Source organism: Chanos chanos, chromosome 1, assembly GCF_902362185.1.
Source record: "Chanos chanos chromosome 1, fChaCha1.1, whole genome shotgun sequence".
In the NCBI taxonomy this organism is placed as follows: domain Eukaryota; kingdom Metazoa; phylum Chordata; class Actinopteri; order Gonorynchiformes; family Chanidae; genus Chanos; species Chanos chanos.
In genome coordinates, this window is record NC_044495.1 from 20,817,222 (window position 1) to 20,832,883 (window position 15,662).

Consider the following 15,662-nt stretch of genomic DNA (forward strand, 5'->3'; position numbering starts at 1 on the left):
TGAAAATGCGCTGCGCTGTACGTTATGATAGGTGGGTAATGATTTGCACGCGCACATATTTGGAACAAAACAAACAAACAAAACAAAACAAACAACCAATCCCCCTCCCCAAAAACGAAAAAACCCCAAAACAAACAAACAAACAAACAAAATCCCACATGAACACACCAGCTCAGCAGCAGCTTGTAGCTTAAATGAAAACATTGGAATCGTAAGCTCGATTACAATCCATTTAATAGACGAATGTGAGTTATATTGTATATGTAGCCTACTGGACATATGTATTACAGTAGTTTTATGGGCACAGTATGTGATCTAAATGAAAAGAATTAGGACACGAACGACATCATTAAATATATCCTTTGTCAGCTTACTGACATCTTAATTCTATTACTCCATCTTCGTTGTACAGAAAATGTTTTTTCCACCATTCGAGTCATTACAATGACTATCTTAAAAATGATCCCCGGCTGCCACAGATCAGGAGTTCTATTAATAGAATGTCAGTAAACTACTAAACTACATCCTAACTACTGACGTTATGCAGATACCAAGGTGTGATGTGGAAATATATATTCCATGAATTCTTTGATCTCTCTCTCGCTTAAAACTGTTATTTTCCACACTGTGGAAGGCTGTCAAACCTCTCCTCACAGTTCACTGATGCCGTAGACCGACGGACTTTTCTTTTAAAAAAAAAAAAAAAAAAGTATTTTCGGCGGCCATCTTGGATACTTGTCACTGTTTCGCAGTTCACTCTGCAAAGCAAAGCAACAAGAAGGAAGAGCAATGGCGACATTGGATCGCCAACTACTCAGCCTGGATACGTTCCTGTCTAAACCGTGGTCAGTCTTCATTGACGCAGCAAAATTACACCACACACACAGTAAGTACATGCCATGTTGATTTTCATACCGTTTTATTTATATTTTTACTTGTTATCACCAGTGTTTTTCAACTGAGATTGAGCTAACGTTAGCTGAGTGTCCTCCATACATCTCTGTGCTGTGGTAAATAACGTGCTAACAACAAACGAGAGCATAATCATGCAAATAGATATTTTATCCCTGTAAAGGGCAAATGCTGACTTTTGCTCACATTATTTTACAATAATGTATTTAACGTGACATACTACTGTTCGCGTGCAAGTCGAGCCAGGGGCTATCGTTAAAGCGTGTCTTGTTTGATCAACACAGCCACCTAGCTCCTACTAGTTGTAAGTTACTTGCGTGTTTGCAAACCACATTGGTCCCAGAGTTAACTGTCTCGATTAGAAGCCCCCGCTGTATCTCATCTGAAATTGCAAGACAGTATCTATGTTCTCTGTGTTGTAGACTTTTTCATCGAAAATCATGGAAAGCAGCTGTTGAACTCTGGAGAGGGCACTAAACTTAATAAAGAGGGTAAGACTTTCACATGCTGGTATGCAGTTTTGCACCAACTAATGTCATTTATGCACGAAACTGACAGTTCATGTTGAAGACGCTAGAAAATGGGTTTCTTTCATCTCCGTGTGTTATCTCGACAGTTTTATCTGCTCGACGTGTGGAAGAGTATTCTATGTCCCCGAGCTTGCATGTTCAGGGTTTTCTCTTTTGTAAAAATTTTGCATGTTAGTTTCATGTCAGACTTGTATTAAATTGATTTATAGTATATGTATTGTTATAAATAGAGTGTGACGTTCCTGTAAATCTGTATTATTGGTCAATTGGTCAGGTTTGTCCTCTGAGGGATGCACCTGCTTTTTTCAGGTGTCAAAGCTCTTTAATGTAACTCCATACATTTGTTTTGAGTAACACAGGGCTCTGAAGTTTAAGATAGTGGTGTTGTGCAGTTGCCCTGCTCCACTGGAACTTGAACAGAGTGAGAAAGCACACCACATCTGACAGCTTCTCCTCTGTTACAGACTTCACCAGGGTCACAATTTGCAGTCATTACTCTTGAGGTCAGAAAGGCTCCTCCTCTCCCTGATGAGTTACAGTCCCAGGCTAAGGCTTTGTAGTAATGACAGAGGTGTGGAGAGGGAGGGAGAGAGACAGGGAAGGGAATTCGGGCTTGGCCTCATCACGTCACCAGTGACACATTACTTGCCTGTGGTTAACAGCATGTAATGCATGATGTGAAATTCTGCACTCTGGCCTTGTAGTGAGCAATATGGATGGCAGCGCACAAAACATTTTTTTTTTCTTATTTGAAATGAAAGATGTACGAAAAAATGACATATGGATAAATGTTAAATAAATAGTGAGTGACATTATTTGTGAGTAGCATGTTTTTGGCAGTATAAAATATTTGGATTAGATATGTGTGGTACACTTCATCCATTAAGAGGATTTTAATTTGTTTTATGCCGTTAACGGTCGCGGCACAAACACATTTGTTTTCATTCACTGCGCGGCCATCAGATAGTGAGAAATGGACTGTGTGTGCCTGGGTAGGGTTTAAAATGTGCTCATTCACCGAAGGCAGATTGTTTTAGTAGTTTTGGCCCAGTCCTGATTTGGCAAGTGCAAATGCAGCCGTAAGCTACATGCTCTGTTCTTATTTGCCTTGGCAGTAGCTAAGGAAATTGCTCTCATGCCTTTGTAAGTACAGTACTTTTTTTTTTTTTTTTTTTGTAAATAGTGATTCCATCAACACCAGATTATTTTTCTCTTGTGTGAAATGCATCGGGCAGTTTTTAGTGCTGGAAGTCCTTTGATTGGTCCAGGTCTGTTGGATATTAGAGATGGTTTAGTTTGGCTTGGGCATTAAGCTTTGTCAGAGGTGTCAGTCGTGACACTGTTGCTTGGTGGTTCACTTTAATTTGAATAATACATGATAGTGTGGCCACGTCTACACCTTCAGAAACTTTGACAATCTTTCTGACTCAGGAAAAATAACAGTTGATGACAGGAATGTCAGAAGTCGTAGCTCAAGACACAACATAGACTTTACTGGACCAGTAGATGGAAAATACCCATGTTCAGAACAGGGGTCAGGGACTCTTCTGCCAACGTGACCCAAATAAAACATAATTCTGAAATGACATTTTTCTAGGGATGCACCGATTTATTGGCCATACATCGGTATCGGATGACATTCGCCTTGTTGACTGCCATCGGCCTGTCGGCAAATAAGATCACATTCACTGATGGCAGTGGCCGATGTTTATCTGTTGTGTAGCATCAGTTTTGCGCTGGGTAAATGTGTTGGTTATTTGCGGTCTGACTCGTTCAACAGTAACTTTTTTATAATGAAGATTTCTTTGTTTCTCTGGCACAAAAGGGGGAATAAATAACAGCAAAAACAAAATAAACAAACAAACAGCAAAAAAAAAACAACAACAACATTGGCTGTCGGCCAAATTATTATTGGAAACATTGGTATTGGTATCGGCCCAAAATTTCACAATCAGTGCATCCCTACACTTTTCAAAAATCTCAAAACATCAAAAAGGTTGTGAAAAATGGCAAAATGGAGAAATTACTAAGTGTATCGATTATCAAGAACATTTACCTGTAAAAGCAGTTTGGAGCATCTCAAACATGCTGATAAAACATTTTCATATAATGAATGAATGTACTATATACATTTTGACAGCCAGTTAAACCTCACCTGAACATGACACAAGCATATTCACCACTCCACTTTCCAAATGAAAATTGAGCTTTCGTTCCCCAGTCATTATTGGACTTGTATAATTACATCTAAAAAAAAAAAAAAAATCATTATATTCTGTTGATAGTGTACATAAACTTTATACATTACACATTCATTGAGTTTACCGTTTCCTTTTTTTTTTCAGCAATGATCGTTAGAAAGTATGCAGTACATGAACTTTTTGTCAAAAAAAAATCCAAAAGGAAAGAAGTATGTGTCTTACAAGCCGTGCATTCCTGACCACAGGTCTAGAGGATAGACTAAGTTCTCTTCTCTCTCTTGCAGATATGCACTTGTATGGCCAATTTCCAACCCATGAGGATTTCTCTCTCGTCATATGCAATGTCTGCAACCAAGTGGTTAAACCTCAGGGGCTCCTGACACATTACCGTGAGTGTTCTGATGTGTCGTGTAACATGTCGAGAGGTGTGACACTGACTGAGGCACTCTGGGAATTCTTTTCTCCACGTTCAGAGCTGTATCCTATCTTATGCTGCAGGTTAAGTCGTATGATAGGGTTAAGAATAACTAAGAAAGCCTGTTTTGACTGACATGTAGTGCTGCCTTTAATGATCTGTACCCTTGTGATAGATCAGTGTTAACTTATTATTCAGAGGCTCTGAAATCCTGAGAGATTTCCTAAACGTATAATTCTCTTTATCATAACCATTCTCAAAAGCCCTTGTTAGCAGGTGCTGTCCCATTGACTGGTACATTATGTGAATCAGGCCGAAAGTGTTGAACTTTGTGTCGTATTTCTTTTTTTGGGGGGGGGGGAGTGGCTGCTGCTTGAGTGTGTCTTTGAGTGTGAGACGTGGGAAGCGTGCTACTGAAATCTGAGCTCTTGCAAATATCCCTGCTGTGACTCCATTCAGCTGAGCCTCAAGGCAACAACGTGAAACCTTCCCTCCTCACAGCACTGGACAGTGGCAGCAGACAAATGGCTCTTCTCATTTTGTTTCTTTACCTAAATGTCTCTTTACTTATGTTTTTTTTTATTCTGTTTGTTCGGGTTTTTTTTTTTGTATGTACAAGGTTTTTTTTTTTGTGCTTTAGCCACAGGCAGACTGTGATGCTGTGTGTTCGCTGCTGGTGCTTGAGCCTGCCAGTAACCTCACTGCTACCACTAACCTAGCTAAACTCCTAACAGCGCAATGAATCACCCCGCAACATGCCAGAGGAAATGAACTGCCTCCAGTGATTTTAGAGATGGTGGTTGCTGTGAGAAAAATATTAATGACTGGGGTGTGTCAACCTGAAAGAAGGCAGGTGTGCTAAATATGGTTGCGAGGCTAGAATTCAGAGTTGGTTCCCTCTATTTTTGCTTGTGTGTGTGTGTAGGCCCATGTGTTCTGTTTGTTTGTGCAACAAAGCAGGGTGCTGTTGTGGTGGTAGAGTTTTGAGGTAGCTACACTACACCTGTCTTTCTCTGGCAGTGTGGCTTGTTTACTTTCACTTTTGCTCCAGTTCCTTCACATCTGCCTCCAGCCCTGTGCCTGCCCACTTCAACTCAGAGGGTGTCCCCCCCCCCCCCCCCCCTCGCTCTGTTTCTTTTTCGCTTATGCACGTCCTCACCCTCGCCTTCTGTTCACTCCTAGGAGGGAGGGTTTGGTTAAGACACGTGAAGCACCCCTCTGAGTGAAGAGAAACACACACACACGCACACACACACGCACGCACGCACATACCTACAGCTGCCCGACACTGTGTGTTCAGCTATTATTCAGCACCAGAGCTGCAAGCAAAAAAGAGAATGCCTCCAATCAGTGAGGAGGCACACTGTTTCCCCTACTGCTCTCGTCTTTCTCTGTCTCCTGCTCTCTCCCTCTTGCAATCACTCTTTTCTGTTCTTTTCTTTTCTTTTCTTTCTTTCTTTCTTTCTTTCTTTCTTTCTTTCTTTCTTTCTTTCTTTCTTTCTTTCCTTTCTTTCTTTCATGCATGCTCTCTCTCCTTGCTGTTGGCAGATCTGACAGAGTGAGTAAGTACTGATTTAGATAAGAAGGGTAAAGCTGTGTTATACTGAGTTGAGACCGTTGATCCATGTGGGCCTTGTGCTAGCTCCAGTCTCTCCCAGGCCGCTGTTAGTTTTGGTTAGCTAAGAGTGAGTGTGTTAGACAGCTAAGGCCGGGTTGTGCTGGCTAGCTGGCGGCTGGCTTCCTGCTGTCGGCAGCTGGATGTAAACAAACGCAGCTGAGTTGTGTCGTTGCTGCACTGCACAGGGGCTTCCTGTGGTTGCTGGGGGAAATGAGAACATCACTGCCTGTCTGCACTGGACATTTTTAATCATGTTTTGCATCTGCAAGAATATGCCCTTTTTTTAGAAGATACTGAGATGCATTCCAGCTCTGATTGTGAAAAGAAGGTGAAGTGTTGATTTGTCAGACTTTTGTTCTAGGCCTCTAGTGGAATTCTCCTTCTCTCTCTCTCACATATGTTCCAGTTTTGAAAAACTAGAATATGTTTTTTTTTTTTTTAGATTTGCAATAATTTACTGCATTGGTTGTGCTGTAATAGATTAGCATTTGCACTGTTATATATGTCTTGTGCTTTAATTGGGAAATGAGACCTTCTTTGGATTGAGACACATTAAATTGGGGGGGGGGGGGGGGGTAGTCAGGTGTGGTTCGTATTCCTTCATCGCACTCAAAACAGAACAAAACCAAGTCTGAATGTGGATTTAGACTTACAATCACAACACCTAGTTCTGCAACTACCTGTTACATAAAAGCAACTTTAGTGCTGAATTTCAGTGACATGTTCTGTCAATACTGGAGGACCTTCATTGCAACAGGTGCCATATGATGATCCTGCAGATCCTGAGGTCTTTCTCTGCACGTTTCATTAACTCCTGTCTTTCCTCCCAGTATCACATGGGCATTGACATTTGCAGCATCTGGTTCTCAAACCCCATGCCCAAGGCTGCATGTCAGCAGCTGCATACCTGCGATTAGACTGGACTTTGGCCTCCTCTGACACCACTTGCTGCTGCACCTTGTTTGACCTATTTACACACCTGCCCTGCATTAAGATGAGCAAGGACTTCAAGATGGCTCTTTTGTTCCCGGTGTCTGGTTGGTGTCTGGACATTTTGGAGATAGACATTTCTTTCTGCTTATGAGCTCTGAGCTTGCTGCCCATTGTGCTGTCTGTCAGAAGACAGAGAACAGTTAAACTAAGGCTTTGGGAATGCTCTGAAGAGTGTTTCACATTTGAGCTGCTCAGATCTCTTGGCAGGCTCAAGACTGTGCGCTGGCCAAAACTGTTTAGCAGTTGCCAGGACAAGAGGGGATTACTATTATTCATTTTTGAAGATAAACATGATAGTTTTTTTTTTATTGTTTGGCAGTATAGTAACGCTTGTTTACTCCCATCACGCTTACCGCGAACTTTTCCCAGGGTGTATCAGCAGTCTGTTAACGAAAGTTAACGAAAACACTAAAATTGTCTAATGTCCTCATCTGAGTGTTTGATTTTTTTTTTTTTTTTTTTTGATGTGCCCCTTTGGACTTTCAGGTAGCTGGGGATTAGTTGCACAGTGAGTAGAGAGGACAGCCTTCCCCCTCCCACCCCCACCCCAAAGCCATGCATAGCAAGAACCGTAAGTGTAGTGCCTGCTCCTCTCCTCTACTCCTCCTTCTCCAGATCCTTTCTTACCTGTCATTCACTTACTGCTGTATAGCAGTTCTTCTGTTTAAATCCTTATGCATTCTACAGAATCCAATCCAAGGTCATTCAGCCAATGCAAACAATATTTGTGAATAACGTGATTAATATGATTTATTAAGAAGTGTCATAATAAAGAATGAGGACAACATAAAACAGTCACAACAGTTCTCATCTCAGGCTGCATGGTTTTCCGTAGAGTTTTGTTTACCCTATGTCACATAGAGTTTGTTTTTGCTCTTCATTTCTCTGTCTCTTGTCTTCAGTTCTGAAACATGAACGGTGAATATTCATATCCTGATTACGGACGTATGTGTTGTGGGTGGCATGTCTGTGTGTGGTCGTGTTTTTCTCGGTGTTTGCGTGTATGTTTGCGTCTCTCCCTTGCATGTTTGTCCCTCGTACATCAGAGAAGAGACACGGATCTCCCGGCTCCTCCAAAACCCCTTTGGTTCCTATGAAGCCAAAAATGTCCCTGAGCCAGAGTGACGTGGATGCACTGCCGTTCCGCGTGCCCAGAGATTACCCCCACTCACGCTTCAACAAAGCACCTCTCGCTGTGTATCCACCCAAAGGAGCTCGCGCCAAGGCATGGTGGGTACAGAGCCGTTTGAGATTACCTGTTGTCATCACCGGTTCAGCTTTCTGTTACCGTGAAATATAATGTGTGTGTCGTCCAGATCATTAATCGACATTTTAAGGCATAGCCTTAACTTTATCCTAATGAGACTCGCCAGCATGTTTGTCAAAACTGTGTTGTGAATGAAGTGCTATGTCCAGAGATCTTGAAGTTAGGCTTTGTAATTTGGTATTGTGAAGTATTTTTTCAGTTCATTTAGTGTAATTTTTTCTAAAAATGTGTTTTGACGTGATTTCCTAAAAGCTGCTCTCTCTACCCCACTCTCATTGTGTTTTCTCTCTTTCTCTTTATCTCTCTCTCTCTCTCTCTCCAGTGTGTCCTTGCCTGTGGTGAGTCTGGAGAAGATGCCATGTTTTAGCAGAACAGAAGGAGCTCATGTCAAAGTCAACTCCACCTCCTCCAACTCTGGCACCTCTTTGTCCTCCTCTTCTTCCGCGTCTTCCTCTCCATCCTCCACTAGTACCATCAAATCCTCTCACACATCACAGGCTTCCCATAAAGCCCAGGACAAGTTCCTTAATGGTCGTGGACCCGCCACACCCCGCTCTATCACACCACCTTCTTCGATTGACAGACGGCCCAGCCCGTCGCGCTCTCCACTGGACAAACGCCCCGCCCCTTCGCCCTCGTCAGTGGACAGGAGACCCAATGCTTCCCCTTCTCCTTCCTCACTGGACAAAAGGCCCAATGTTTCACCTTTGCCTGTACCTCTAGACAGGAAGCCCCCGAGCACAGCCAAGGGCAACAGACATAAGAGAGTGTCAGGTAAGCACAGGATTACAGATTATCAAACAGTGAGAGAAAAAAACTTGAATTTATAGTTATATCACATTGCAGCCTCTGAAAATAATGACTGAGGTGAAAGGTAAATTTTGGAAAACAACACATCTCAACTTTTAGGATGGACATTTTCATAATTGGCACCAGCTCTCACTGATCTGAAAGTACTTTTACTTCTCTATTTTATAAGCTCTTTCTTGAGAGAAGGGACTTTTTAATATTTGCTAAATAAAGGCTATAAAGTGCAGCAGTACCCCACTCACAGCTGTGTTTATGACAACATACAAGATCTTTCCAGTCAAGATATGACTAAAAATATTTTGCTCCCCAGTCAGTGAGATTTGTCGTGATTGTTGTTGATGCTGACATTCAGACTTGCCTTACTCTGATTTGAACGGTGGGATCAAACACCATCACTTGGCCACCTCTTAATTTGCCCCATTTTTCTGGACAAACAGAGAAACCAAATACATATGTTATATGGTATGTTTGACCTGTCTTGGTTCTTAAGTGCTTGTTGTGCGTGAGTGTGTACTGGAGGCTGTGCTCTTTAATGCAGTGGTAGTAACTTTTTTTTTTTTTTTTTCTCAGGGACAGGCATAGTTAATTAGCCTGCCAATGAGGCGGTTAGTTCATCCCTTTCCATATGTTGTTTGTACTGAGCACGGCTCCACTCTCTCTGGGCTTGATTTATAGAGTGTAATTCTTAGGCCTCAGCTGCCAAGTCCTCTGCTCCCCATAAACAGAGTCTACTCTTCCAGCCACTGACATTCTGCTCCAGAACATTCATGGCCCAAGATTCATGACCAGATTATAGAGATTTAGAGGAGATGAAATATTGTAATGGACAATACAAGGGTTGACAGAGGTCAGTGTGTGAACTTTTTAAATCCAGGGAGGTTCGCTGTTACTTGGTTTAAAGGCATAAGTCAAGTCTTTTTTCAGTATGAATCACACTATGTGACAGTCAGTGTTACGGCCATGCTGTCAGATATCAGTAAGATCCTGTCTGTGGTGCAGCTGGGATGGGAGAAGTGTGTCACATTTTAAAACTGTTAAACTTTGGTGTGCTTTACTTCTTCAACACTGCCATTATAAGAATTTGGATGTGTGTAGCCTTTCAGCACATTAGTGGTTTTTAAGATCTGCTCCAATACAACAACAATCACGTGGTGGGGATGAGTTGAAATCTGACTCCTCTGTCCAAAATGTGTCAGAGAAAAACACACTGGTACGACGACTTCAGTCCAGTTTTTGCTGACATAAATCATATGAAGATCTGTATGACTAAACAGAAGTATATATTAATATAGAATATTTTTAATAACAACATACTTATGTCATATTTTTATTCTAGGGAGAGTATTTGACCCCAATAAACACTGTGGGGTTTTGGACCCAGAGACAAGAAAACCATGTACCCGATCTCTCACTTGCAAGGTTTGCACTTAACTTTGTGCACTGAGCTTTCTTCTGTCCAGGTGTCTTTTTATCTGTCCGCTCAGTAGATCGCTTCCTCATTGTATTTATATCTGAAGTGTTTTAGTGTCCTCTGGGGCGGTTCATTAGTGTTTATATACTGGTAAATGCTTAATCATTGTTAACAAAAAATATATGCACTTCAAGACATAGTGTGTAAAAGAGCACACGTGTGTTTCTCACAGACTCACTCTCTAACTCATCGCCGTGCGGTGCCTGGGCGGAGGAAAGATTTCGATATTCTCCTGGCAGAGCATAAGGGACGTGCTAAGGAGAAAGAGGCAGGGCACAAACGGGATCCTACGGCAGCCAACCAGGCTGCTCAGATGGTTCAGTCACATGACACTACATCTACTGTGCCCTCCAGCTGCCACAACGGCAAGACCACGCCCACTCTTAAACTAAGACTAGCAAATGCGCATGTTAACAGGTATTTTTTAAAATGGTACTAAAACATATTCCGTACTTTTTTTTTTCACACATGTGTACGGTCAATTTGTAGATAATATTTGTATTATTTATATATGTTTTGAGTATCGTCTTGGTGAAATGGTGAACTTGGAAACTGATTACATCCCAGTGCCTCTTGGTTGGGGCTCTGTGTCATTTAGCACCTAATTCAAGACGATCAGTGTTATTGAAATCATTCAGAGGACTTTCCAATTGTGTTACACATCACTTCTCTTCTTCTGAGGACTGATTTTAGTTTGAAATGCCACCTCTCCCACTCTTCTTTCTCTCCCCTATCTTTCTATTCCGCTGTTTTTGTGTACTGTTTGTTTGTGCACATGCATATCTGCGTATTATTGATGCACCATCCTCGTGTTTGTGTGCACAGAACCTCTGGGGGTGGGGGTGCGGTGGTCCTAAGCTCCATGTCAGTACCAGCCCCTGAGCCTGTGGCCAGCTGGCAGAGGCCTCTGGGGGATGAGCGTCTATCCAGTGATGAAGGAGAGGCAGAGCTGCCTGAAGAGGCAGAGAGGGCTTACTGTCATTATGCTACGCGCCACCCACGGCCCATGAGTGTAGGCAAACCCACTGTTTCTGTCAAACACTCTTCCTATTGATTACACCTGCCACTGGGCATATAGAATTAATGCACTCCTTTGTGTCTGTGTATGTTTCTCTACTCTGTCTCTGTCCCTGTTTCTGTCTCTCTCTCTCACTACGCCCCCCCCCCCTCTCTCTCTCTCTCTCCCTCCCTCCCTTAGTGCTGTACATTCAACAGCAGGTTGATGGGGAGAGGGCACTATGTGTTTGACAGGCGATGGGACAGAATGAGGCTGGCAGTCCACTGCATGGTGGAGAAGCATGTCAACTCTCAGATGTGGAAGTGAGTAGAGACACATCTCTGCACTCATAGGATGATGTAGCACTATACAACAAGAGTTGAATCCTCAAACAGATCTGCCTGCCTGCAAGATTTTCTTCCAACCCCAGTCGAATACCCCTGCCATTAATATTGATAATGACAGGGTTATTTGTTCGGGGGTTGGATTATGCCATTAATAAGGTGTGGCTTGAGACATTGATTAGCTTGCCCTTGTGCTAGAATTCATGCCTGTAGAGAGGGAGGTTCCTGGTTGTTCAAGGCTATTCAGATTTTTTATTTATTTATTTATTTTTTTTAGCTTACTGATCATTTGTAAAACTAAATGTAAATCCAAGAGTAGCATGTTGTCTTTAGAACAAACTGGATTTTTACTAGATTCAGACACAGAACTAAAATTTCCTGTTGAAACCTTCATATCAATAACAGAAAATACTACCTCATCTTCTTGCCCCATACTGATGTTGTCATATCCTGTGTGTGCTAGGAAAGTACCCCTGGCTGCAGAGAGTGTGCTCAGTGTTTCTCCCAGTGCCTCGGAGGTCTCTCCTTCTCTGGGTTCGCCCCTCATCCCCACACCAGGCCTCACTCCTGCACTGGATGGAGTGTCCATGGTCTCCTACTCCACTGCCTTCCCCCATAATGGAGCAGGGGTCTTCTGCATCAGGGATCCAGACCCCGGTCTCAAACTGCCGAGAACAAAACTCAGCAGGTCCCCTAGAGGTTCAGGTGAGGGAGCCAAAAAGAGGAAGCCCCCTCCCACCCCAGTCATGGGGTCTTGCGGAAGCAAAAACGGGAACGGCTACAACCCTCCGGGTCCGGCTCCCATCAGCAATGGGACCGCTGCTCTGAGCGTGAAGGCCAGGCCGCTGGGGCGCGGTGGGCAGGGACCCAGAGACTCAGACAGGTACGGCAGCATGGAGCTAGGCCTGCCCCAGGCGCTAACAGGGGAGCACGGTGTCTCCTTCCCCCATAGCACCCTGCCCTGCGGCCTGACGGAAGGGAGGAAGCGCAAGAGCTCTGGCTCCAGCGAACGTACCAGCAAGATGAGTAAAACGATGGGGATGGATGGAATGTTACGGAAGAACAGTGCCAGTCTGCCCTCTTCTGTGCCTGAGACACCCCACGGGCCGCTCTCCAGACAGGTGAGGAAACTTTTTATGACGAGGGGTTAATCAATCAAGTTAACCATTCTGTCTTTGTTACAAACACGTATATTAAAAAGCACTTAAAAGGCGCTGGCGTGGCACAACGGAAAGATGATAGCCCGCCATCTCAGAGGTTGGGGTGCGGCTCCCGTCAACACAAACACAACGCTCCACATGAACAAAAGACTCTTCTGTTGGTCAGGTTGGTGGTTTGTGGCTTCCCATGCTCTAGTGAAAAGAAGGGTCGGCTGATGTGAAATGTATTGGAGGAGAAATGTAGTGGTATGTTCCCTCCCTTGCTGGCATGGTGGTTGTGCAAGGGACGGGAACTAGAAAACACACAGGAATTGGGCATTACCAAATTGGGAGGAAAACAGGATAAAAATCCCCTGAAAAAAGGCACTTAGTGCCAGCACTAATCAAAGTATGTGTGTCACAACAACTCAAACGGGAGTGGAAGTCAGTTAATTCAGGTCATGCAGCTTGAGCTACACTGGAATGGCTATGAAACAATTCAGAAAAAATTTCAGACAGTGGATATGAAACACAGATACTTCCAAACAATGTTGTACATTCTGTGCTTTTTCACTCTTGCATCTTGTGTTTATGTCATACATACCTTTCTCAGCCCAAGATTCATCACTGATGTCCTGGCTTTGGAAGATGGACACAGAGGTGAGCTGTCCAGTGGATGTGAAATCAGCTCCACTCCGACTGTATATGACACAGCGCGTCGCAGGCTTCTGAAGCACAGAAGCGCAGGATCTAGCCTGAAGTCTGGTACATGACTCTGTCAGCACTGTGAATAAAGCCTCTTGCTTTGGCTCTTCAGTTGGTATGTCCACCAGGAGTTTTATAGGTACCACCACTCCCTCTGCAATCTACCTACTCTTCCAGGAGATCTGCTATTGACTGGGTAGTGTTTCTCAGATTTTATTTTTTGTTTTTTTTTTTTACTAGACAGGAGCACATTGCGCTCAGATCAACACTTCACAAACGACCCTGTTTATAGAGATGTGGCTTCTCTTCGTTTTTGACTCCACGGCATCAAATGCACAGGCGTAAGGCTCATGCCTTGAACATTCATCAATGTCTCTTTTTCCGTATCAGTTTTGGGGGGGGAGGGGGCACCATGTTCCTCCTTATGCTTGTGTGGGAAGTTTGACTGCTGAGGACAACTCTCAACCTGACACAACGTGTTCCCGTCCCGTCCGTCATAAGGGCGGCTCCACATTGGAAGAGCTTCTCCACAGAGTCTAGATAAAGTGCACTTAATGTCCTGAAGCCTGGACTACACAGCAGGCCCTATAGGAAAGGTTTCAACCAAGGGAATATTTTACAGACGTTTTTTGGCAAGCTGTATTTTTATAAATAGGATGAATTCAGGTTTTTGAGTATACTGTTTCTGTTGCAAATGTTTAAAAGAATACAGTGTCAGGACTTGCACCCAAAAGGAAAACAATGTAGGGTAGTGTTGGATTTTGTAAAATAATTTATCATTTCTTTATTAATTTTCTAACTTACAAGAGTAGGGCTACAGATGTTGAGCAAAAGTATATTTGTATGTCATTTTAAGAATTTAAAGTATTATTATAGAGTTCCTATTGTTGAAGAAAAGTGTACATATCTTTTATTATTTTTTTGTATTTATTATTAGTAACTCTGAGCTGAAATAAGTTTGTACTTTCCGTGGTCACGCACACACATGCATACACACACACACACATAGACATAGACATACACACACATACCCACTCATAACCCATGGATAGTTATTGACTGGGCCCAGCATTTTCCAGCGTATGGTTGTTTCTTATCATCCTTTTGAAAGAAGTGAAAAGATAACATCATTCACACTGGGGAGACTTCCTTCTTACATACAAATCATTATATATATAAATATAATATTTATATGTAAATAGTGGTTCTTCCTAATGTGGGCATGCCTCAGAGGTTTGGTTACCTGGTTTACTTGGCAGATTTCAATTTGTTTGTTATTGTCTGCGAGCAGGTAGTTGCTGTTTTGTGTATGATATCATTGAGTTTACTCTGAATGAAGGCTTCCTTAATGTGTCAGCATCTCTGATGAACATGCTGGTGAGATACTAGGAAAAAACAAATTGAAGGAGAGAACAGTAATTGGAATCTTTGGCTTCCAGCACAGCTGTTACATCTTTAAGATGCTTTAGGATATCGTCACTATCAGAAATGCTCCTGATTGAAATGTTACTCATTATTGGGCATGCCTCAGCATGGCAGACATTCTCTCTGTTTATTCAAACGTTGAACATTGTCACAAATCTTCCATGCACAGTATTCTATTTGTCCAAATCTGGATTCACATCAGCACAATATATAACAGGATTGATCAGGCAGTGGCAGCCTCACAATTATTCCACAAAATGTTACAGGTAAACTGTAGCATCTCAAATGGTACCATCATAGATTATTTTAGTTCAGTATTGTCTGCTTCCATGTGGTCTATTGAAGCCCTTAAATCTTACTTATTACTCTGGACAGATAGTAGTATGAGATTGTATGGAGGCAGAACTCTGTAAAAACTTCTAAAGAATCCTCTCTTTGCACTTTTGTCTTTGTCCAAGACCTTTAATGTGTTTCTGTTTATAATATAAATTGGCTATATGGAATATGGAATTATATACCAAGATTTGTACAGCTGTTTTGTTGGCAACAGTACATACTGTATGGAAGACATCACCTTGATCTCTACCCTCCAGAAAATACACACACACACAAACACACACAGACACACATACATGTAGGTGCTATGGCCATCCCTCCTGTTTGACATTTATTATTACCTTGTTGCCTTGCTGCACTGCAAACCTACCTGTACGCCAGCTGCCATAGGTAAAAACATGTCTTCACTCCAGTTTCCAATGTATGATGCTATCACCTCAAAACTCAGGAGCTGGATATGGCTCAGTATTGCTGATGTTCTACCTAGGAGCTATGTATT

The 15,662-nt window shown here is 42.7% G+C and overlaps 1 protein-coding gene across 1 annotated transcript; it reads left to right on the forward strand.

Annotated features, from left to right (window-relative positions):
• Positions 1-773: 773 nt before the first annotated feature.
• On the forward strand, positions 774-14,230 carry atxn7l1 (ataxin 7-like 1). The gene is made up of 11 exons (XM_030776089.1): positions 774-886; positions 1,335-1,403; positions 3,928-4,032; positions 7,716-7,899; positions 8,259-8,710; positions 10,083-10,165; positions 10,390-10,634; positions 11,043-11,229; positions 11,416-11,537; positions 12,022-12,679; positions 13,311-14,230. Exons 1-11 carry the CDS (start codon positions 790-792, stop codon positions 13,326-13,328), a joined length of 2,220 nt encoding a protein of 739 aa, XP_030631949.1. The 5' UTR covers positions 774-789; the 3' UTR covers positions 13,329-14,230.
• The last annotated feature ends 1,432 nt before the right edge of the window (positions 14,231-15,662 follow it).

Excerpts from the sequence above, each read along its gene's own strand:
- atxn7l1 (XM_030776089.1), top strand. The coding sequence starts at position 790 with ATGGCGACATTGGATCGCCAACTACTCAGCCTGGATACGTTCCTGTCT. Across the intron at positions 1,404-3,927 it reads CACTAAACTTAATAAAGAGG|ATATGCACTTGTATGGCCAA; the intron begins GTAAGACTTTCA and ends TCTCTCTTGCAG. Across the intron at positions 4,033-7,715 it reads GGGGCTCCTGACACATTACC|AGAAGAGACACGGATCTCCC; the intron begins GTGAGTGTTCTG and ends CTCGTACATCAG.